The sequence below is a fragment of the Phoca vitulina genome, unplaced genomic scaffold (assembly GCF_004348235.1).
Source record: "Phoca vitulina isolate PV1807 unplaced genomic scaffold, GSC_HSeal_1.0 scaffold49, whole genome shotgun sequence".
Classification (NCBI taxonomy): Eukaryota; Metazoa; Chordata; class Mammalia; order Carnivora; family Phocidae; genus Phoca; species Phoca vitulina.
The window spans coordinates 336912-361898 of NW_022589752.1; the positions used below are offsets into that span (position 1 = coordinate 336912).

At 36.9% G+C, this 24987-nt stretch overlaps 1 protein-coding gene across 6 annotated transcripts in view; it reads right to left on the reverse strand.

Moving 5' to 3' along the window:
* Window positions 1-2409: 2409 nt before the first annotated feature.
* ABCC9 (ATP binding cassette subfamily C member 9) overlaps window positions 2410-24987 on the reverse strand; it is a 137286-nt gene continuing 114708 nt past the window's right edge. For all 6 annotated transcript variants that reach the window (XM_032432708.1, XM_032432710.1, XM_032432709.1 and 3 more), the window contains 9 exons: window positions 20440-20541; window positions 19728-19848; window positions 18323-18453; window positions 17521-17599; window positions 15502-15610; window positions 13862-13965; window positions 10962-11095; window positions 9715-9777; window positions 2410-5093 (listed from right to left, as the gene is read on the reverse strand). In XM_032432708.1, the coding sequence (XP_032288599.1) occupies window positions 4956-5093; window positions 9715-9777; window positions 10962-11095; window positions 13862-13965; window positions 15502-15610; window positions 17521-17599; window positions 18323-18453; window positions 19728-19848; window positions 20440-20541 (981 nt within the window). In that variant the 3' untranslated portion in view covers window positions 2410-4955. The remainder of the gene's footprint in view (window positions 5094-9714; window positions 9778-10961; window positions 11096-13861; window positions 13966-15501; window positions 15611-17520; window positions 17600-18322; window positions 18454-19727; window positions 19849-20439; window positions 20542-24987) is intronic.

A 24987-nucleotide genomic window follows, 5' to 3' on the forward strand; every position in this document is an offset into this window, starting at 1 on the left:
CTTTATGCCATCTATTGTGGGCACCTGTATTTGACTTTTCTATGCATGGTATTAATATGTGGTGAAAAGATTCATGCAGCTTTATTCTTTAAGACAGCAAGATAAAATGTGAACAGTTATGTGCACATGGGGGATGGCATGCACACTGGGTGAGGGTTTGGAGGATATGTTGTAACCTGTGAAAGATGCTTAACGGTACACATTAAGGGATTTAAACAATTGAGAATTCTGTTTATGTCTACATTCAAAGGCTTGATAAACATTTTGGATTTCTGAAAGAGATTAATTTTTTTTAATTGCTCTTTACTTAACTAACTAGTGTTGGAACAAAGCCCCAACTACTATGGGTCAAAGAGCAAATACCTAGATATGGAAGAGCTGGTCTAAATCCACTTGACTCTGATAATATTAAAGGTCAATAGTCTTTCACTTAACAATAACTGATAATGTGTATAAATAGTGCATAGTGTAGCTCTAAGAGAAAAACGGGAATGAAGTGGCATTAAGCAGTGTTATACTGTTGCTGTTTATGAACACATTACTTATTTTATGCAGTGGGCAGATTAAGTGATAAAAATAATGCTCAGAAAACAAAGTTCTTACAAGACAAAACCAGAGAGGGAGACAAACCATAAGAGACTCTTAATCTCAGGAAACAAACTGAGGGTTGCTGGGGTCACGGGGGGTGGGAGGGATGAGGTGGCTGGGTGATGGACAGTGGGGAGGGTATGTGCTATGGTGAGCGCTGTGAATTGTGTAAGACTGATGAATCACAGACCTGTACCCCTGAAACAAATAATACATTATATGTTAATTTTAAAAAATTTAAAAAAAGAAAACAAAGTTCTTTGTCATTAGTATGTAGTATATAACTGCAGATGATCTGTGATGGTTGGTGGCACAAAGGTCACAGAGGGCATTCTTCTTAGAGCCTACTAACTTCTTTAGCCAGGTATGACTCCCTTGATCTTTGTCAGTTTAGAAAGAGGGCATTGGTGACCATAGTGTGAATGGCTAAGAGGAATTTGTTACTACCCATAGAAAAAGAAATTATTTATTTATTTTTAAGAGATTTTATTTATTTATTTGCGAGAGAGAGGGAGAGGGAGAGCACAAGCAGGAGTAGCTCGCTGAGCGAGGAGCCCAATGCAGGGCTTGATCCCACGACCCAGAGATTACTACCTGAGCCCAAGTCAGAAGTCAGATGCTGAACCGACTGAGCCACCCAGCCACCCCAAAAAAGAAATTACTTAAATCTTATATAGTAGATATACAGACTGAATATGTCAACCTTCACATATCAGCAATGATGACAACACCTGTAGAAAAAAAGGTGAAGGTGGAAAGGGGAATAATCATCAGATAACTTACCTTATTTCCACATTGTGAGACATCAATAGTGAAACCTACCCAAAGTCCTCACATTTATGGACTGCAAACATTTGGAAATATGACTCCAAATTTAGCAGAATAATGTATAAATGATTCGACAGCTAATTCAGATGTGGGGGGAAGAGGCTTTGCCTCTTTGCTGATTAAACCACAAAACAAAAGAAAATAGCATTCAGAACCCCAGTTTATATCGTCTAGGTAAGATTCGGTTCATTTACGTCTACGTTTCTTTTACGATGCAACTAAGGGGTTCACTCAGTGACGCTGAGAGGCCCGTTTTAGCCATCTGGAAGAAGGTAATGTCAGGAAAGAGGCGGGAGCATGTGAAAATCACCTTCAGTATTCTGTGGCTCCATGTTATTTACATGATGACTGAGGTAGACCAGTGATTCCAAACTTGGCTAGTTATGAATCTCATCTGGAGACACTTGCGAGAAATACAGCTCCAAGCCCTTTCATTGGAAAGTCTGAGCCAGGTGCACCTTACTAGTGCTCAAGAAAAACTGTTGGGAATGATGTGTAGTTACTCAAGAAAAAAATAAACCTAAGTGACAGGACACATACTCTTGACTACTGTTTCTTATGCTAAGACGCTAAGATAAGAAGATTGCATTTAACTTTAGATAATGGGTCAATAATGGAATTATCATGGTACTGTAAATCACAGAAGTCCACAAGAGTATAGAACAAAATAAGTGATAAAAGATATATTGGAAGATAACTATAAAAATTGATCAACAAACCTTAGGGAAAAGTCCAGACATCCAGCTATTTAATTAGAGATGTCATAAAATTATTGATACAGCTGTTTCACTTAATGGAACTCCACATAGAACCTATATATAAAACTAGTGAAGTGCAGGACAAGTGGCAAATGTGAAACAAAACTGTCAAAACAGGGTATTATCTCAGCAATTGGTGTTGATTTATATCTGTTGATCATCCTAGTTGATACCCAATAAGTGAAAGAATAAGTGATAGAATAATAACCCTATTTAATCAAGCAAAGAGAAAGAGTAATTTATTATATAATACCAAGCCAGTATATTTTCACAGTAGAATCAGCACAACACAAAAGTGCAGAGAATAACCCAGAGTTTTAGGCCCATGGCTAGTGGTGAGACTAATCAATGGGTCAATCAACTATACTTATTAGGGCCTACTGTGGGCTAGACACTTGTATTAAATGTAAAGGACATGAAGAATAAACAGACATGGTCCCAGATCTCAAATATCAGTTATGGGATCTCAAATACCAGTCTTCTGGTATCTAATCTAGAGCTAAGCTGACTTTTAAATGGATCATGAGTAGTAGCACAAGAATAGAGGATGCACAGTCCTTCAAGAGAAATTTTTTAAAAACCTCGAAGTGATATCAGTAACCTTGTTATTTTTCATATAAATCTTTATGCATTTATTGCTTTTAACAAATATTAAGGAATTAAAATCTATAAAATGGATTTTGGTTAATTAAGTGTAAAATTGGGGAGTGTAAAATTTGATTTGGTTAAGGCTCATCTTTTATAGATATGTACGTATTTACTAAAAAACTATTTCAGGATGAGTCATTTCTATATTCAATAGATCATACATATAGCATAATAGATGATTAAACAATTAAAAAAGTCATTCCTGACTTTATTCAGTCAGTTCAGTTTTGTAAACTATTAAACACTCAACTTAAGTGACTAAAAGTTATGACAGAACTAGTGACCACTTGGGTGTCAGAATGAGAAATGTGATTCTCAGTTTAGGGTCATCAGCTATGCTGCTGTTGACATATATATTTACAAATATCGTGAGGGGTTACTGTTACGGGTAAATCCCCATTTCTCTGTGAGAATGAGGAGTAAGTTGATAACCAGCACCATGCAAATGCAACCTTACAAAACATTTCCATGCCAGAAATACTTTGAGGAGATTGGTAGAATTTTTAGAAAATATTTTCAAGATTGATTTAATAGTTATTGATTCTGTTTTGTTTAGCTTTCAGGAAACATTAAGAGGATTTTTCTCAATGAGGTTTTAGATATACAACAAAGGGTGACAATTCAAGCTAAATGACACAGAACACATCCGTCCATCCTTATGGAACTTATCTTAGGTAAACATCAGAACTCTATATTTAGGTGAAGGCCCAGACATATATGCCAGATAAACTAGTATTACAGATTTCCCAAGAGTGAGTACACAATACAATAAACTGAACATAAAAACTACAGAGAGGGGGCACAAATTCTCTTTTTCTATCAATCATAATTCTTCAAAATCTAACAATGCACGCGGTCTTCATATGAAAACCCATGATATTTATACTAGATGGGCAGAGAATTATAGTAGAAAGCTTTGGCTGCTTAGTATGACAATGCAGGTAACTTTTAGTATTTTAAAATTTATTAATTTATATTTAAACAAAACATAACACTAATATTCAATCCATATTTGATGCACTCTTAACATGTACATTAAAATTAGAATAACACTTTGATTCACTTTATTACATGTGCATTAAAATTAGAGCAGTACCAAATGGATATACATGTGACACCACTGGGCAGAAATGTCAAAAAGAAATATACTCTTCCACCTTGAAATAGGCACTGGTTTCATATATACTTATATAGGCAAACGAGGCCACTTGCCTATGCTCCTGAATCTTGAAAATGTGGAATTTTAGGGCTCAGGATCATAACCACATTTAGTGGTGAATTAAACCATAGAGAGTTTTAGCTGGCCTGCCATGGAAGGACTGAATATATTTACTCTTTGAACTTTAGTCTGGAAAAAGCACATTATTCCTGATACCTTAGGAACTCTCTCCTGACTGGACAGGGAAAAATGGAACCTTGAGTATAATTTTTCAAATATCCAAACTTTTCCCATGATCTTTCTGATTAAGGCTTTGGCTTTCCAAAGCTACCATAAATGACTTCTTGGTAGCAGGAAACAATTTAGATGAGGAAAAGAGACTGTTAAAGGAAGCATCAGTATTGCTACTAATGGTAATGAACACAGAGAATATTTTCATCCGGTAGATAATGGATTTGAGTGTTTTCTTTTCTCACTGATTAGAAAACCTGTCCTCTTATTTCTCTTCCAGTAACATCTGGGGACACCAACAAAACGGAAAACATATTCTTCCAAATAAGAGTATAACCATACTGAATACTCATGGTGACTTCTATGCCTGAGAGGTATTTACCAGCCTTAAAATTATGAGAAATTATAGCTGTTGACTTACCACTTAAAGTAGCTTACATGTTTTCATACAGCCTGCTATTCTTAACGGTAAAGTGGCTTAATCATTAGACAGTCATCAGTAATGAACATATTAAGCAGTAAGATCTTGGAAAACAAAACAAAAAAGAAATATCAACATAGGAAATACAATATTCATTGGTAAAGTGACACTGTAACTAATTACAAAGTCCCACAACACAACAAATATGCTTTACAAAAGTGTAAAAATTTAAGATGCCACTTTTTGAAGGTCAAGCTGATGATCCACTAAGTAGGTTATGACTGCATTATTTTAAATCCATGTATCGGTTTAAGACATCCCTTCACATGTCTGCACGGACAAAAGAAGCAAAAACTCCATCTTCCCTAGCCAAGAGGCTTTCTGGAGTGTCATATTCTAAAATATTTCCTCGCTTCATCACAATAACCAGGTCTGCCGTCAGAATAGTGTGAACCCGATGCTGCGAGTGAAAAAAAAAAAAAAAAATACATGTACTGGTTACAAATTTCACGAGCCAAAGCAATGGAATATGCATATCTCACTGATTATTTATCTTGAGGTGCTAGGAGGTACTAGAATAGAAGCACAGCCTCTTTTTCTGTCTTACTTAACATATCATTATTTACATACTTTTAAATACTGGCGAGTGTGACTGGGTCTTGGATGGGCTGTGTTAAATTGAGTGTAGCTAATATAGTAGTTTCAGCACTTTCATGGAAGTGTAAGGAGGCTAATTTTGTTTGTCAAATAATTAAATGATAAGAAGACCCATCGTGAACCAGTTGGGTTATAGTTTAGTCTAGACTAAAATTATCTCTTGGGTAGAGTCAACTAATTCGTGGGCTAACACACAATTTGAAGAGCCTTGGAAGGTGGTTCGATTCTGGGAACACAATATGGGGAATTCCATTCTGGCATGCAGTATTAGAATGGGTTATCCAGGACTTCAGACAAGCCCGCTCTTAGACTTTAGAGATTATTGCCACACACTTCTTCTCTCTTTTCTCCTGGCACCCTTTGGAGAGAAGCTTTGGGATTAGTAATTAATAATAATACAAGCTACCACTTATTGAGCATATATTATACATTAGGTGCTCCACACACATACTTGTTAATCATCAAAACATTCCTCAAATGTGGGTGTTTTCTCTCTCTGCTTTATGTGCGAGACCATTGTGGCTCATAGAGATAAAGCAAAAAAAGGAGATCACATAGATAATAAGTAGCAGAACCAGCATAAAATCAGGCGTATTAAGTTCAAAGCATGAGATATTTCCACCCTGCTATCAAATTGTTTTGTAGGGAGTATCTGCTACCTTCGAGGATTGCTCACCTGCCATTATTAGCATTATGGTTAAAAGAGCACAGGCTTTGAGGTTAGACTGGATGTGTATTTTGCTTTCCCTACCTGTGTGGTTGTGCAATCCTGATCAGCAAACTCAACTTTTGTATGCCTCAAGTTCCACATCTATAAAATGATGGTAATAATCACCTGCCTCGCAGAATGGTGGTGAGGATCAAATGAGATAATCCATGTAAAAAGAATTCAGCACCTTGTCTGACACATACAAGCACATACTAAATGTCAGCTAAAATTATTTTTTATTTTTAAAAATTTACAAGGGAAAAATCTGTGCCGTGGGCCTTTTTTACTTTTCTTGGTAAGATAGGTGCTGTGCAGTAGAAATATAATGTGGACTACAAATGTGAGACACATCTAATTTTAAATTTCTTAAAAGCCACTTTTTCAAGGCACAAATAAACAGGTGAAATCTATGTGAAGTTATATTAAATACAATTGATTTTTTTTTTAACATAAGCTCCATGCCCAATGTGGGGCTTGAACTCATGACCTTGAGATAAAGAGTCACATGCTCTACCAACTGAGCCAGCCAGGCACCCCATGAAATCCATTTTAATAATATATTTTAACCCAACATATTCAAAATATTTCAATATATAACCAATATAAAAATTAATAATGGTATCTTTTACATTTTTCTATTAGTACCAGGTCTTTGAAATCTAGCGTGCATTTCACACTTACAACATGTCTTAATTTGGACTACCCACATTTCAAGTGCTCAATAGCCATATGTGGTTCTGGGCTACCTACCATCCTGGAGCTGGACTTTGTGGTCAAAACATCAGCACGCTGATGGGAGTGCCAAACTCAGAAATATCGTCTGTTTATCTGATACACAGTTTTCCAAAGTCCCTTCTCCTAACAACCCAGAGTCCAACCTAAAGCCATCCCTAGGGCCAAAGGCCTATCATCTGCCCTGGGCCATGTAGATGGGGTAGTCTCAATGCTTATGCTTTCAGAAAAGCAAACAGTCACAGCTGGGACAACTAGAGGAGAAAAGTAAGACATATTTAGAGGATAATAAAGATGCTGGCTCAGAACATGTACCACTATTTCCAACATCCATAGACAAACCTATCATTCACTGAATATTGGTAATGAATAATATGTATTTAGGAATTACCAAAATTCGCAGGATAATGTTTATTTATCTTTGAGAGAAGACCAGAGTCACTTGTGTACCCATGCATTTAGAAAAAAAATAAACTTAAGATTACTGAACTGTTTAATATCTGCTGTGTATTTTCCCTCCAAAAAAGATTAATTCTTCAGTAACTATATCAGGATGCTAAAAAAAGAATCTGGCCTCTAAATCCCTAAAGAGAATATTATAAACATTGCCTTATTATACTAAAATAATGTTTATTTAAGAAATAAAAATAAAAACATGGAAAAAATCTTGGCCAATAGAAAGAAATATATGTGGTGCTTATTCCATTAATCCAAATTACTTTTTGCCTGAGAAAGTGTGGTGTCAATTATAAGAGCATTGGTGCAATTTTTAAAATGCTCTAGAGAATTAATCTAATCAAGAGTGAAGGATAAAAATCACTTTCATAAATAAATGCCATCCACTATTTTGGTGCACGAAGGCTTCCTTTTAGAAGCCAGAGGAAGTTATCGTTTGAAGTTCTTTCACAATTTTCAGTGGTAGTTAACAAAATTAACAGAACAATTTTTAGCAGGGAAGAAAGAACAGTTACTGTTTAACAGAACTGAGAATCATTCTACAAGGGTTCTTCCACAGGTTGCTGGTGTCTCTCTGTGTTAAGAGCCTGGCAAGAGGAGTTGGTCCCACAGTAATTCATCCTACCCATGGCTTTCTGTGTCCCTGTGGGAAGGTATCCTAGTGGCCCCCTCCACTTCAGTGGTCTTGAAATGAAGAATGAGTGAAAGATACAGAAGTCTATGGAAAAGTATTCAGTGAATGTAGGTGGACAAGAAAGAGAACATAATTTTTTGGTTAAAAATACAAATTATGCTCAAGTAATCTTCCAGGTGTAAACTAAATGGGGCCACTCAACAATACCATGCTTCATGCAGAAGAGAGAAAAAACTAGTCTTTTGAGTATGCAAGGGTCTGCTTCCCCCCCTTTACCAGTCCGTTCTTTCTCCCCCACCCCCAAATATCTTCCTACCTTCTCCAGTGAGAAAATTCTTGAAAATATTAGAGAACTGTTTTTCAAGTTAGCCAGTTCTCTCACCCATTAAATCATTCACACTCTAGTATGAATGACTTAATCAGGTAACTCTCCTCCAGGGCAGAGTTCATTGGGAAAGTGAGAGAAAAGTGTTTTTTTCTTTATTTAGACCCAGTGTACAGAAGGTGGGCCCTGATTTCCTGCCACTTTAAAAAACGCTGCACTTCAAAGGGTGCTCTTTTTCCATGCATCATTCACAAAAATGGAAGCATACGCAAGCACTCCATACATAGCTCCCAGTATTCAACAGTTAAACCTAAATAATTCTGTAAATTAAAAAAATGCAATCTTCAGGGCAGGTAAGGAACATGTACAGTATTTTTAAGGACACTTACAATATATCCCCCAAAGAAGAGTGAAATTGGTCCTTACAACAGAGGTGAATCTGGTTCTTGGGTTTTTGTAAATACTATCTTTTGCATATATATATATATATATATATATATATATATATATATATATTAGAAAATTATGCATGCGCCTCATTCAGTATTGAACATAACTGAATCAGCTGGTTGAGCTGATTTATGTGAGAACACTCTGTAGGTAGCTCTCTCACCGCACCACCCCCTTTAATCACTGCCTTAGCCCTGCCTGGCTGAGAGGGATGCCCTTAAGATAACTACCAGAGGATGGGACAGTTGGCAGGGTAGCTGATGATGGTCTACTTGTTGGTCATCACCAAAGTGGAAAAGAGGCCATTCTTGTGGGCGAGCAAGTTTGGAACAGTATCACACTCCACTAAAATACCCTCAGAGAAGACTAAAATAAGACCTGCATCCAAAATAGAAGAAACACGGTGCTGGAGAGAAAAGAGAAATGGAAAGACGAGAATCAGCAAGAGGTAAAATGTCCAGGTGATTCGATCAAAAAAGTTCTTGTTAAACATTAAGCCTAAATGTGAGCAAGAATCCATCCACCTGCAAAGAGGAAGAAGAAAACCATGGCCTACTGTAACTTAAGCTATTACAATTACAAAGATTTGGGCAATTCTTCAGTTGGATTGGTGCTCAGAGAAAGTATCTACCTCAGCTGTGATGTATCTCATTGCCTTCTTTTTTTAAACAGTTAGGTGAATAGGAACAGAAATTAAGTGTAAGCGGTAGCAGAATTGGTAGTCATGTAGAAGAATTTTGCTTCTGAAACTGCTCATCGGATGATTAGATTATTGAAAAGAGAATTATCCCACATGAACTACCATCTGTATCTGGTGAAAAAAAAACCGCAGGCATTCCTGCTGGAATCCTTAGACTTAAGATATCCCATCACTGTAAATTACGGGAGCTAGGTAGAACAGTTTGGGGAAAAAAAAAAAACAATATAAAGGCTTTCAGAGCATAGCTGTGTTTTGTTGTTGTTGTTGTTTTGGTTTTTTGTTTTGCACAGATACAGAAACATTGGTAGAGAAATACATAATTCAAGATACATATACTTGAATTGCCCCAAAATAAAGATTATTGAATCTTGGAACAAAAACCAAAGAGGAGTAAATCAACCCTGTCTCCAATACTTACAGCTATTGTAACAACGGTGCGGTCTGCAAAAGCTGTCATTACCACTTTCTGCAAAATGTTTTCCTGCCAAAAAATCAATAAATTAAGTCTGAATTTTCTCTGGAGTCCTTTTTCTCTCCATACTATTTTGTCCCCGAGAGCAAAGACCGCCCCGCGCCACCCCCCCGCCCCCCAGGCCCAATCCCTGCTGAGAACTCCCAGCTCCTGTCTTCTCTGGAGCAATCCCCACAGCAAGCTTCTGCTGGGCTCCGAAGGCTCCATATGCTCCATTCTCCCTTTCTCTCCCACCTCTACTGAGGCTGTATTATAATAACCTTTATTGTAAATTGTAAATATTGTAAATCCTTAGCAATTAATACTAATTTTGATGTAGTTATGTATTTAGTGAACTGGCTTAATTAGAAACTATTTATTACTTTAAATTATGTTAACTTTGAGAAGGATTTATAACTTTGTATAACTGATTAGTCTTAACAGAAAAAAATGATGTCAATTAGCATCTCCATATATAATGGGCTGTTAATAATCTTGAAACTGTTTCAGCTTTTTGGATATTTTTTACCCAATCTAGAGTGTGCAGCAAGAAAATATCATGTTTGTGGATGTTTTTTATTTTTGTCCTTTCTGATGCCAAACTTTTAATATCAAGTTAACTTGTATAAGAACAACATTAATTGCTCATGCGTACAGTTTGTGGCTTAATGTGACATTTTCTCCACTTAATCATAGCCTTCTAGACAGATCCTTCTTGGCGTATTTAACAGTTTTAAATAATTTCTTTCAAAAGGCAAAGTTTCTGGCTCGTTACCATGAACACATTGAGAAGATCATTATTAATTCTAGTGAATCCTTCTTCTTCAAATTGCTTTAGAAAATAATGATTGATTTTGGTTAGCAATTTCTATTAAATAGAGATTTGCATACTTCATTTTATAACTTCCACGGTGTAAGACTTGAACGCTTGAACACAGTACAGTACTCTTGTCAACTGAGCACTGGAATTATATTGTTTTGAGAATTTATCAAAAACTGATGGCCAATTTATTTTATGTTTACTGGCAGTAGACTGTCATGTGTCCTTTATTTTAATTCTCAATGTGCTATCATCAATTGATTAAAGAAATGAATGAGAAGGCACTGAAACAACAGTACTGAGGACTTTGAACCCAAGCGGGAAAAACTAAGTTGTAATTTTCATGTGCATTTCCCCAGATCTTCAATTTAAGAAGTATAGATAATGCACTCACCGTGGCCATGTCAATGGAAGCCGTGGCTTCGTCCATGATGAGAATGCTGCTCTTGCGGACAAAGGCCCTAGCAAGGCAAAACAGCTGTCTCTGTCCAACACTGAAGTTCTCCCCACCTTCAGTGACAACTGCATCTACATCAGAGAGAGAAGCAAGGATTTCACTAAAATGCTACTAACATTTTCCTTGAGCAAAGTAGGGAAAAATAGGAATGTCCCACAAGAGGATACTGGATCTCACTGTACTGCTGCAAACATTTTATACTGGAGAGGCAAAGAGGAATTTTACTTTGGGAAAATGAAGATGATCCTGGGCCATCCTATTTTTGACAAAAGGTGGTAAATTACCTCCTTATACAGGATATAAAATACTGGTAAGGCATTTTGAAAACTGGAAGACCCTAGAGGTTATTTAATTATTTAATATAATTATCTAAGGAGATTATTTAACATAGTTATCTGAGGCCCAGAGAAATGAAGTGGCTTGCCCATGATCACACAGCTAATTTGCAGTAGAGCTTGATAAGAAACAGAACATTCTTGACTCCAATGTCCATTCTCTTTTTATTATACCATCCCACTGGACTGTAAGTTCCACATGGTTAAAGACTGGATTTATTTTTGTTCATCAGTGTATCCTCAGCACTTGGTATCTGACATAGCAGCTGAATAAAACATTGTTGGATAGATAAATGAATGTTAGATCCTCATTATCATTTTCTTTTTCTTTTTTGGTTTCCATCCACATTTCATAAACTGTCCTCTTGTGAGTTTAAGATAAATTCTGTTCTCAAAACATCTCTTTTATTAGAATTCAAACACAACCTAGTAGAGTCCTAGGGATAAATTTCTATTTTCTGTTTTCTCATTGCATCAGATTCTTGTAATTTTTCATGCTTGGGGGCTATGCCTTTATTCTCTAAATTTTAATTTACATAATAAATAAGGAGGGTGCAAGAGATGATGGATGTTTTTCACCAGAATTGGCCTGAACCAGATCTTTATCAAGCAATTGATGTAATCTTTATGAAGACAATGAACATAAACAACAGTCAATTACATAGTGTAAATATAATCCCCTGTTGCTTACACTGTACCATAACCCTTGAACATCGTGCCCATGATTCAAAACAGGTGCATACATCTTTTGTGTGAAGGAAGAGGACTACAAAGTCATAATTGCCTGTATTCCCAACTACTAAAGGTGTGAGTGTCTCTAAATATCACAGGAGAAGGGTCTATATGCAGTATCAATTTCTCAAGTAGACTTGCTTGACTCGCCATGAGAGACATCAAAATTATGATGGGAAAGTTCATCCAGATCCCTGGAATTGCTCCCATAGTCTAACACTGGCAAGGTCAATAAAACTATCTTTAAAGACATGCTATCTCAATTTCTGTTTGTGGGAGGCCTTTCCCTTGGGACTTAATTAAAATCATAAAAGGTATTGTTTTTGAGTAGGTCCTCCTTCCCAAATAAACATGTTTTATTTTGTGGGCTGATTTTTTTTCTAGATGCCAAAACAACACAATCAACATGGCAGCTACATATTATGTATTAAAATTAGAATATCAACCAACTCTTATCTTTCTGACTGCTTTCTTAAATGAGTTCAGATTTTAAGGTGTTACGGAACCTGGACTGGATCGCCTGATGGAAGAACCAAGCGGCACTCGGAGATCTTGGAGGATAGGAGGTTTGTTTAATGCCAGCGGGCTCAGAGAAGAGTGGTCTCCAAAGGTCTGAGCCCCAAGCACAAACAAAGGGGGCAATTTATACACTTCTGCTTCCGAATACTTGGCACTTTTGGCGCATGCGCAAAGCAGGGCAGGGAGAAGAACCCGGATTGGTGCGTGCGGGAAGCAGAGCAGGGAAAAGAACCCAGAAGAGCCCTGGGGCAAGGACTGGGACTCTCTCACTGGCTCTGTCGGCCATCTTAGGACGTAGATTTTCCTTATCAAAGGAAGCAAAAGTCCAAAATTATAGATATTCATCATTTTATGAATTAAAGACAGCATTGTGTACCTTCTGTTGTTTTGTTTTGTTAATCATGTTCTTTAATTATTCATGTTGTTGTTTTATTCTGTCATCAGTTATTTGCCAGAAATTGTCTACCTCTGGGACTAAATTTATATCTGATTGTTTGAGTACATGTTTTATCTCTTACGCAGGTGGCTAAAACTGAGGTTGTAGCAAGGTCATAGAAAATAATGTCTTCACAAAATTATGTCACATAAATATAAGGAATAGGCCCTTCTGGCAACAAAGAAAATGGCTGCCAATGTGGAGAAACTGCCTGCTCCTACATGGTACCGACTACTCTGAACCTAGTAGCCTCTTCAATCCTCCTACCCATGTACTGGGAGTCAGGGGTCATGTCAATCACATGAGTAGAATGACCACAGGGAAATATTCTGATTCAAATGACCTGTACCACTTGGGCGCCTGGGTGGCTTAGTCAGTTAAGCATCCGACTCTTGATTTCAGCTCAGGTCATGATCTCAGGGTCATGAGATGGAGCCTGCTTGAGATTCTCTCTCTCCCCCTGCCCCTCCTCCCCCACTCACCCTCTTGCGCCCTCTCTCTCTAATAAAATAAAATAAAATAAAATAAAATAAAATAAAATAAAATAACTGTACCACTAAAGGTGAAAAGACTGAAGAGTTAAATGTATTAACTGGAATATTTTGGAGGGTTCATATAGAACAGAATTTGTTATAAGTTTCATCCTCTGGCATCCTATGCAAAAACATTAGATTTTGAAGTATCCTAATGACCTTTTGGAGATTATTTTAAGTTTAAGGGGACTTAACATGAATAATGTGATTTTAGCATAAAATATAGAGATATATAGAATTAATTGCATATGTAAAAATAAGTGTATTCTCTAGAAAATATACCTAGACCTCCTGGTAGGGATTTGACCATATTCTTCAGCTGAGCAATTTCTAGAGCTTCCCAGAGTCTGTCGTCTGTGCATTTACACTCTGGATCTAAATTAAATCTGTAAGGGAAAAAAATAAGTTTTTAGTCAATAAATAAAAATAAAGGCATTTTTACATACGTTTGCTTATTGCTGTTCTTTCCTTAAAATATAAGTTCCATTTGTTTTGGTTATTGCTATATCCCTAATACCTAGAACAGTGCTCAGGATAGAGCAGGCATTCAATTCATGTTGGATGAATAAATGAATGACCTTAATGTTCTGAAAAATGTTTTCCAAAGATATAATTAGTAAGTTTATATGCAAGATACAACATGATAAAATTCATTATGTGGATTTATCCACTTTGATATTATATTTAATGTAACTTGAATAGTGTCTAGCAAAGTGTTTTTACAGAACCGATGATTATATGGGAACACGTAATGCTATCTTAGATGAGCTGTGCTGCACCAACCACAATAGTAGTATTCACAGTAAATCTACCGGGACATGTAAATTCACTATGGCATTGCTAAATAACTGCATACATCCGCAACTTTCAACTGAAGTGATTTTGCAGCTGAATATTGAGCAATCTTACATCCATTTTCTCTTCAAGACAAAAGGAGGTGGCAATATTTCTTTGTAATTAAGGTAGAGGAGGGGAGCAAGAGAGAACAAAAGATGGATGCATTGAGAGACATGACCTGGTGGTTAATGCCATGGTGGACTTTGGGAGTCAAACAAACTCTACCACTTACTAAGTGTATGAACTTGAACCAGTTAGAGCTTCTCTGAGTTTCAAAATGCTCATCTGTAAAATGAGGATAATAATATGTATACTAGAGCAGTGCTTTGAGGATTTAATGAGACAATATATTTAAAGCACTTAGCAGACAGTAGATACTGCTTTTTTTTTTTTTTTTTTTTTTTTACTGTGGGAAACCATAAACCAGGCATGGAGAAGATTGTAGCAGCTTCTTAAAAGCAATTTTCACTGAAAGAAAAATTATGAGGGATGGGGGAATCAAGGGATTAACCAAACTCAATATTGCTGAGCCCAAGCCAGACACATAGTGATAGGCAGGATATCTGTAGGGTAGAACACCTTAGAAATGTCTGCCAAGAATCATTGCCCCAGGGGCACCTGGGTGGCTCAGTTGTTAAGCATCTGCCCTAGGCTCAGGTCGTGATCCCAGGGTCCTGGGATAGAGCCCCTCGTCAGACTCCCAGCTCAGTGGGAAGTCTGCTTCTCTCTCTCCCTCTCCCACTCCCCCTGCTTGTGTTCCCTCTCTCGCTGTGTCTCTCTCTGTCAAATAAATAAATAAAATCTTAAAAAAAAAAAAGAATCACTGCCCCAAGTACTGAGGAAGAAGTGACTTTTGTGGAGTCAAATTGAAAGAGCAGAGCTCCTGGAATAAATAAAGGACTGGCCTCTGTAGAGGTTAATTTAGCAACTCTAGGGTTGACCAGAATTGTTGACTAGAATATTCCTTCTTATCATCCTGAAAATGTCATTCACACCTACCTGAAAAACAGTTCTGAGTAAAACTCTCCTATGAGCCAAAAGGTAAATCCTGAGACATTCGGGTTTCTATTGAATACATCACCTACCTAATAGAACCACTGAATAGTATTGGATCCTGCAAAATGATTGAAAGTCTAGAACGTAGTGTGTGCAGTGGTAGTTTTGAAATGTCTATCCCATCAATGACAATCTTTCCTGTTAAACAGAAACAAAAAATTGAAGGCATTTAGTAAAATCAAAAGTAAAATAATATTTGTTTACAAATTGAAAGTACCTTCCTAGTTCAGGGTTTATCAGAAGATAAAGCTTTCCATTTAACTATTAAAAGCATCATTATGCATTTTGATGAAAAATATACATTTTGGTGGTGTTCTCTTTCCTCTGTATTTTCTCTTAAAGAGATTCTCAGTTTTTATTCAGTTTCCATGGTTCATACAAACCAAAAGTACTTTTTCTCCTTAATGGGTCCTCTCCCTTCCAATATTCCTTTATCCTTGTTCCCTGCTTTATTTTCCTTCACAAGATATTTTATATACATGTACTTATCTTTTTTTTATTGTCTCTCTCTCCCAACTAGAATATAAACTCCTTGAAGACAGTGATTTTGTCTAAATTATTCACTCTTTTATTGATTGAACAGGACAGTGCATTGTAAATAAGAAAGGAAATTCTATGACATAGATATCAAATTTTAATGAATTTCTCCATACTGTATTTAGACTTATTAGAGACTTGTGCCATCTTGATATCTTTGACCTCAAATTGATAGATTATTTTAAGATAGATTATGTTACTTTGTGCGAAGACAGTACTGCCATATGAAATGAGCAGGCCAAGCAAAGAATGGCAGGTGGAGTCCCTTTTCCAGCTAGATGTAGATTCAAGAGGAGGCAAGGTGGTCAGCTTAACCTTTCTTTCAGGAATAACACATTATCTATTAAAATCTTAATAGCCTAATGCTAAACAAGAGAATCAGTCATTGATAGTCCACATGGGGCCTGAAAACATGTTTCTGGATTCATAAGGAACAGGCTAATCTAATATGTTCAGTTATAACCACCGTTTTTGGTTTTTTTTTAATGGAAAGTGTCAATCAATTGTCTTTGGATCATGTAACTGACTTATAATGAAAATCCACTGAAATTCCTTAAAGTATCTGTGTATTATTTATCATTACTAGCCATGGAAGAGCAAGCTGCTAACCCAGCTGCTGATGCCTACCTACTCTGCTCCTGAATCTAACCCCCAAGGAGACTGCAATTACTGTAGTTCATCTCTGTTCATAAACTGACCTCTTCACCTCACAGAGCTGTTGTGTAGATTAAGTAATATAAACTGTCAAGTACAATAAAAATGTGAAGTACTATAATCATCATCACAATCATTTCAGATAATAGTAGGAAGCGCTTCGTGGAGCTGATGATCAAGCACATTGCTGGATCCCCTTTTATTCAAGACGGTTTATGTGCTAGGCTATTTATAGGTCACTTGATAGACTAAATAATGTGACATATTTTCTCTAAAGCAAAGATTAAATTATTCCCATGTATCATGTTATTAATAATTTTGTGGATGAATAAATATTTTTGTATATTGTCAACATGTGCTTGGCACTTAGCAAGTTGCCACCCCACAAAATGTTCAGCATCATTAAACCATGTTATGAAAGTAAGAGTCATGCACCAAAATTAATAATGCAGATTACTTACCTCCTTGCATTTTTTTCCTTTGATGGAAATGGATGTGTTTTTAGTTTGAGCAAAGCAAGACAGCCTTCCTTTCTCTCCCTTCCTCTTGAAATGCCACCTACATCTACTGCTGTTCAAAATGGGTGGCTTTGTTTTCATTTTACCAGTTTATTAGAATTCTTTAACAACAATCTCTAGAGCTGAGTTTAGAGCTAATAATTTTATTAGCAATTTTATGTTCATTCTTTACTTCTAGACTGTTGACCTGGGACATCTGCTTCAAATCATGGGTCTCAGGACACAAAGTCCTTATAAATATTTGCTCTTTATTTCTGCAGGATTAGGTAAGTTGATGCCTCATTTTTTTTTAAGGAAAAGCACCATATAGCGAATGAGAACATTTAGTTAGTAACTTACCATCAAATATATCCACCATTCTGAAGAAAGCCAGTGATAATGATGATTTCCCGCTACCAGTGCGACCACATATGCCCACCTAAAAAGCAAATGTCACTCAGACAGAAAAGGACTCAGAAAAAAGGCAGAAGATGGGCACAAAGTATTTTTAATTTTGACAAGATACCATGGGGAAACTGTACCTCTATTTAAATAGCTAATAAATCGTCATTCTTTTATTATGAACATTAAGATAAAAACACAGAGTCCTCACCAAATCTTCAATGATTTCATTCTAACTCTTTTTATTTGTATGTGGCTGTGTTGTTTTTCCTTCGTGGCTTAATTTTTACATTTAGTATATTGTTGGTCTAATAAGTAAGTATTCAATTTTATCTTAGAAGTGATGATTTTATAACAAAAAGTAGACTGGCTCCAATTCTTTTCTGCATATTTTCTCTTTTTAAAGTAGCTAAAACAAATCATTTTGGGACTAAAGCTAGTACAAATGCAAAAGTCCTCAAGGAGATGTCTGATATGGCTGTGAGCCAGAAGCCAGAAATTTGGACAAACACACATATTGTTGATTTTCCTGATCTTCCCGGGAGAATAATGAATGTCAATACAACTTAGAGAACATGTATTTTATCCTGATCCTCTCTCTCTCTTTTCTCTCTTATGTAGATAATTTGACTTATAAGTATAGGGAGTATTATGTGAGCCCAGTGAAAATGTACTTGGCTGAATGTCTCAAGAGCTTAGATAGTGATCAAGTGGCTCCATCCTCTGATTTGTATGAAACAAATGGCAGTGAATTCCGTACCTTTTGCCCTGGTTTGATGTATGCCTTGACATGCTTAAGAACAGGTTTCAGATTATTTTCATATCTGACACACAGGTCATGAATCTTGATCTCTCCTTCCTGTGGCCAATGTTCTGGAACTTGAGAAGGGTCTGGGGGGTGAGGGTGGAGTAGGGGAAGTCAGAGGGAGAAGGAGAGAGGGAGACAGGAAGAGAGGGGGAGAGAGAGGGGGAGAGAGAGGGAGGGAGAGAGAGGGAAGGAAAGAGGGGCAGGAAGAAACATACACATGCTTATATACATTTATACATACAAACATATACATTTTAAAAATAAATTTTAAGTAATACTGAACCAAATTCTGTGTCTTTTTAAAATTAAAATTACATTCAGAGTAAAGGCCTATTGATTAAGCAATTTCAAAATAGCTTTTGTGTGTGTTTCTTTTGGAAGCATGAACTATCATGTCTTTTCTGTATTCCATCGTTTGGTTCTATTGAAGATAGTTCATCTGCGAATTCATTCATTTGTTCAGTCAGTCATCAAACATTTGAGTGCTTAAAATGAGAGGTGTTGTGCAAGGTGATGGGAATATGGAGATGAAAGACATGCCACAAAGTGCTCCCTGTGTCCTGGGGAAGCATCAGGATCTACAGTACTGCATGCAGGGTCACATGATGGAGTCCAAACCAAGGTGCTCTGGGAGCACAGATGGTGGTAACCCGAGAGTTCCAGGAGGGTTTCAAGAGAAGATGGTGCCTGAGATGAGTCTTAAAGGATTAGGGATGGTGAGATTTGTTTCAAATATATATGGAGAGAACAAAGATAAAAAGAAACCTTGGCATGTTGGATAGATGATGAGAGATGAGACCAGGTAGGTGGGCAAGGATCGACTAATGAAGAGTCTAGTGGTCTTAACTAACTTGTCTGGATTTTGTCCTTGAAGACCCAGATAGCTATTGAAGGATTTAGGCAAAATAATTCATTTTAAGCATGAAATTTGAATTTAAGAAAGATCATTCCATCTTCAGTATTGAATTTCCTGCCAATTTTATTCTAGCAAAGCTGAGAATCTCAGTAAGAGCCAAGTTTCTTGACATCTAAGTTAATACGATCTTGAGAAAGAGAACACAATAAATAGTTCATAGTGTAGGTTGATAATGAATGTAATAAAGTCCAAATACTTTTTATAATTCTCTTTAAATATTACTACATAACATCTATTTGGAGTCTGGTCATATCCCAAACTTTTCAGGCCTAAATAGCCATATCATTTCAGGTGTATCTCATAAAGCAAAGCCAAGACAAGAAGGGATTCTTGGATATTAAAGTGGAAAACAAAAACAAAAATGACAATGTGTCTGACACACAACTAATATTTGTATAAAATAAATATTTAAGTGAAACAAAATAATATTCAGAGCAATACCCATAGTGCCTTCATAGTTCTCAGATTCCATAGTCAAGAAACTGTTCACTTTCTTCACTGCCCCCATCTGGACCTCCAGGTCAGCCAAGTTCCTCACAACCCAGTTCAAATAATTGGTTATCTGTGTCAGGTGACAAAAAGAAATTAACACATTTAAAATGAAGTAACAATTTTTGTAATCACTGGATATTTTAGGATAGGATGACTTGGACAGTTAGTGTACATCATGTGGTACAATTCGTAAGTGCTGCAAGATATCAGAGACCAGGGAGGGTGTCATGGGATAAAACAGGCAAAGGAGGTGTCCACTCTTCTTCAAGGGTCCTCACATGTCAATGATTCACAAACTGTCCTCTGATTTCCCTGCACAAGTTGAATGTAGCTCTGATTGCACTTATCTCATTTATATTCATATTCATTTTAGTGTCCCCAAATAGGCTGTGAACAAGTTAGGGACAGGGATCTCAAACAGCCTTGGGAGTGCTCTCACCATAGATTTTGAGGAGTTTCTAAAAACCAATTTGCAGTATCAGAACTGAATCCACGCTGCCCTAAAATGCTGGGTTTGGGCCCCAATCTCCTTTTATTTGCAAGATGTCATTTTGTTATGAATTTCAATCTGCTCCTCTTACATCCATGAATAGGAATTGATAATAACTATAGAAAGCACCTTCAACACTACATGAAAAGTGATGTTTTCATCCATACCTACCGTAAGTGCATATAGAAGACCCAAACCCACCAATCCAGAATTGGAAGAGCCGCTGATGGATGCAATAGACGCAGTGAGGACAATGCAAGCTCCCAGATAATCCTAGAAAGGAGCAAGAAAAATCGTTAAAAGATTTTCCTCAAGTTCTTAAACAAAAGATCCCAATCGATTTGGAGAGGTTATCACTAAGACAGTACACATCACTTCTTGTGTGTCCTGTTAAGTTTCCGAGGAAGACTACCTAAGATATGGATGAATGCCAACTCACCATATTAAGGCTAGAATGGGCGTAATTCAATGCTCTAATTGTATCTATGCAGAAATGGATTCATAGAAGTTAAATAACTTGCCAGAAATTCAGCTGCAATTTGTGGCCCAACCAGTGTCAGACATAGGGTTTCTTTTTCTCCTCCCCTCCCCCGCCCCCCCCCACAACAGGCCCTTTCTATTGCATTGTGTTGCCAGATAAGTAATTATCTGGGGACTTGATTTACTACCTTAAATTTCATGTGTACTTATATCTGGATTGTGATCTATCTCCCTTGTGCAATACAGTAAGGGCCCTGCAGAAATTTGCATCTGGTTACCTTGTTGAGATTCATATCTAAACTTTTTTCAAATATCTGGGCTCAGAGTCTAGGACATTAAATCTCCAGATTCCATGTAAATAAGAATAAGGGTTATATTTACTCATAAATGGGAAGTGTGGGCCAGTCTTAGAGCATTTGAATTATCTATGGTCTATCAGTGATAAACTCTCCTGTGAAATTTTAAAAATTCATTGAGGTCAGTCTTTAACTCAAATAAGATACAGGGCACATCTGTCCATTTCTTTTCTTTTTAAAAAAAAAAGATTTTATTTACTTATTTTAGAGAGAGAGAAAGAGAGAGCACAGGGGGTATGTGGAGGGGCAGAGGGAGAGAGAGAGAGAGAATCTTAAGCACAGTCCATGTCCGACGCTGGGCTCGATCTCACAACCCTGAAATCAAGAGTCGGATGCTTAACCGACTAAGCCACCCAGACACCCCACATCTGTCCATTTTCAAACACTTCTTTCTTCCTCATTTCCCAGCACTTTTAGGCACTGTTCTGTCTTATCAATTGAAAAAGAAATCTTAAAAACTTTTCATGCTGATGAGTCATATATCCTGGAAGCAGGTAGCATTTCAGGCACGAGTACTTCTAGAACTATTTCAAGTTTCATCTCACTTGTGACCTTTTTAGCTAGATATGTCTCTGATCCCTCAAAAAAAAAAAAAACAACTAATAACTAGGTGATAAGACTTTAATGACTGTAATGGAGTGTTTAACGTGCTGGAGACAACAAATGAAGTTACTCAAGTCAGCTCACATGTGCACATTCCTGCCTCTTTTTAGAACAGATCCAAAGATCCAGCTCTTGAGGAACAATCAGTAATCCCAGTCTTGAAATCAGAGATCTGGGCTCAGATGCTGACTTTGCCAATTACCACACAAATAATTTAAACCCCTTTGAAACTCAGTTTCTTTGGAAAATAGAAATGATACCTAATTCAAAGATGTTGAAAGGACTAAAAAAAGATTAAATACCCGTTATATTTCACCACCTCCATGTACCAGGATATCTTTCTTCCTCTGGATGATTTTCAAATGTTTGAAGCAAGCTTAAAAGTTTATGTGCATCATAAAACATCAAAGGTTACAAAGAGGCACTAAAATTTAATTCCATAATGATTTCCACGATCTTTACAAAGAATAAAGAAGGGAATCATGCAGAGTTACTCTCTTGAGGTAGTAAATTCCCAAGAGGTAGTAAATACTCCTTGGATCGCTTCTTCCAGTCAGACCATGTGTTAACAACTTGTTACATCCCAATTAGACAGTACTTCTTCTTTTTCCCTTTATTTGAAGCAACAACTACATGGCTGCTTAATCTAACCAGTCTGGGACACTCTTACATCTGACAAATGGCAACATGCTCCCCAAATACTTCTAAAATATTTATAGCAATATGAATTTCTCTTCCAGCCCTCTGTGTAAAGTTAACACTTCTGAAGTTATGGTGTAAATTTGTAATTTCTATATCTTTTCTAAAAAGACTCATAAGAAGTTTCTGTGATGAGTCCCAGAAAGTAAGTTAGTATCAAGGGATACTTGGAGCAAGGCCCTCCCTCCTAGCTTGATATAAAGAAATACACCATTCAGTTTCTGAGAAATTTCTGTGGGTAATATACACATTAAGGATTTGAAACAAGGCACATTTTTATTAATTTCTGTTCTCCACTTCCTCCCAGCTGACCTTATTGGGAAGAGCTTCATTCATTCATACAGTCATATATATATTGTTTCAAGCTTTTTTTAAATTCCACTTAGTTAACATATAGTGTAATATTAGTTTCAGGAGTAGAATTTGGTGATTCATCACTTACATATAGCACCCAGTGCTCATCACAAGTGCCTTCCTTAATGTCCATCACCCATTTAGCCCATCCCCCCATCCACCTCCCCTCCATCAACCTTCAGGTTGTTCTCTATAGTTAAAAGTCTGTTTTATGGTTTGCCTCTCTTTTTTTCCCCTATGTTCCTCTGTTTCATTTCTTAAATTCCACATGAGTAAAATCATATGATATTTGTCTTTTGCTGACTGACTTATTTTGCTTAGCATAATACTCTCTACCTTCATCCACGTTGTTGCAAATGGCAAGGTTTCATTCTTTTTTATGGATGAGTAATACTCCATTGTATATAGATACCATATCTTCATCAGTCGGTGGACATTTGGGCACTTTCCACAATTTGGCTATTGTTGATAATGCTGCTATAAACATCAGGGTGCATGTGTCCCTTCAAATCAGTATTTTTGTATCCTTTGGGTAAATACTTGGTAGTGTAATTCCTGGATCATAGGTTAGTTCTATTTTTAACTTTGTGAGGAACCTCCACACTGTTTTCCAGAGTGGCTGCACCAGCTTGCATTCCCACCAACAGTGTAGGAGGGTTCCCCTTTCTCCACATCCCCGCCAACATCTGTCATTTCCTGACTTGTCAATTTTAGCCATTCTGACTGGTGTGAGGTGGTATTTCACTGTGGTTTTGATTTGTATTTCCCTGATGCCGAGTGATGTGGAGCATCTTTTCATGTGTCTGATGGCCATCTGGATGTCTTCTTTGGAAAAATGTCTATTCATGTCTTCTGCCCATTTCCTAACTGGATTATTTGTTTTTTGGGCGTTGAGTCTGATAAGTTCTTTATAGATTTTGGATATTAACCCTTTATCAGATATGTCATTTGCAAATACCTTCTCCCATTCTGAAGGTTGCCTTTTAGTTTTGTTGATTGTTTCCTTCGCTGTGCAGAAGCTTTTTATCTTCATGAAGTCCCAATAGTTCATTTTTGCTTTTGTTTCCCTTGCCTCCGGAGACATAGTGTATAGTAAGAAGTTGCTATGGCTGATGTCAAAGAGGTTGCTGCCTGGGTTCTCCTCTAGGATTTTGGTGGTTTCCTGTCTTACATTTAGGTCTTTCATCTATTTTGAATTTGTTTTTGTGCATGATGTAAAGAAAGTGGTCCAGTTTCATTCTTCTGCATGTGGCTGTCTAATTTTCCCAACACCATTTGTTGAAGAGACTCTCTTTTTTTCCATTGGATATTCTTTCCTGCTTTGTCGAAGATTAGTTGCCCATTATGTTGTGGGTCCACTTCTGGGTTTTTCTATTCTGTTCCATTGATCTATGTGTCTGTTTTTGTGCCAGTCTCATACTGCCTTGATCACCACAGCTTTGTAATATAATTTGAAGTCCAGAATGGTGATGCCTCCAGCTCTGCTTTTCTTTTTCAAAATTGCATTCTTTTAAAAGTGTAACAATAAAATAATCACTGAGTTTCAAAAAATGGAAATTAGACAGTAGGCTTAATGTAAACATTATAAAAGAAATGCAAAACATTATGCACTCAATCTGCCTCTTTTTTTCTCTTTTTCTCTCTTTCTCTCACACCATTCCCCCCCCCCCCCATTAAATTGACTATGGAATATTTTATATTGGGGCCTGGATTCACTCATACAGAACTAAATGGTAGATTCAGTTAGATGATAATTTAAATTATTTTCTATTGAATTAAAATGGTAATTTTGGTGATAGATAGATAGTCTTATCCTGGCAATATTGCCAGCAATAGAAGTGAAGAGAGATGAAGGGAGGGAAGGGAGGAGGCTGATGAGTAAGTTTGAGCTAATATATATTTTCTGGCTCTCTTTCACATGGCTAATGTTTTTAAAACTACTTGAAAGGGGCATCACAATTCCGGACTTCCAGCTCTATTACAAAGCTGTAATCATCAAGACAGTATGGTACTGGCACAAAAACAGACACATAGATCAATGGAACAGAATAGAGAGCCCAGAAATGGACCCTCAACTCTATGGTCAACTAATCTTTGACAAAGCAGGAAAGAACGTCCAATGGAAAAAAGACAGTCTCTTCAACAAATGGTGTTGGGAAAATTGGACAGCCACATGCAGAAGAATGAAACTGGACCATTTCCTTACACCACACACAAAAATAGACTC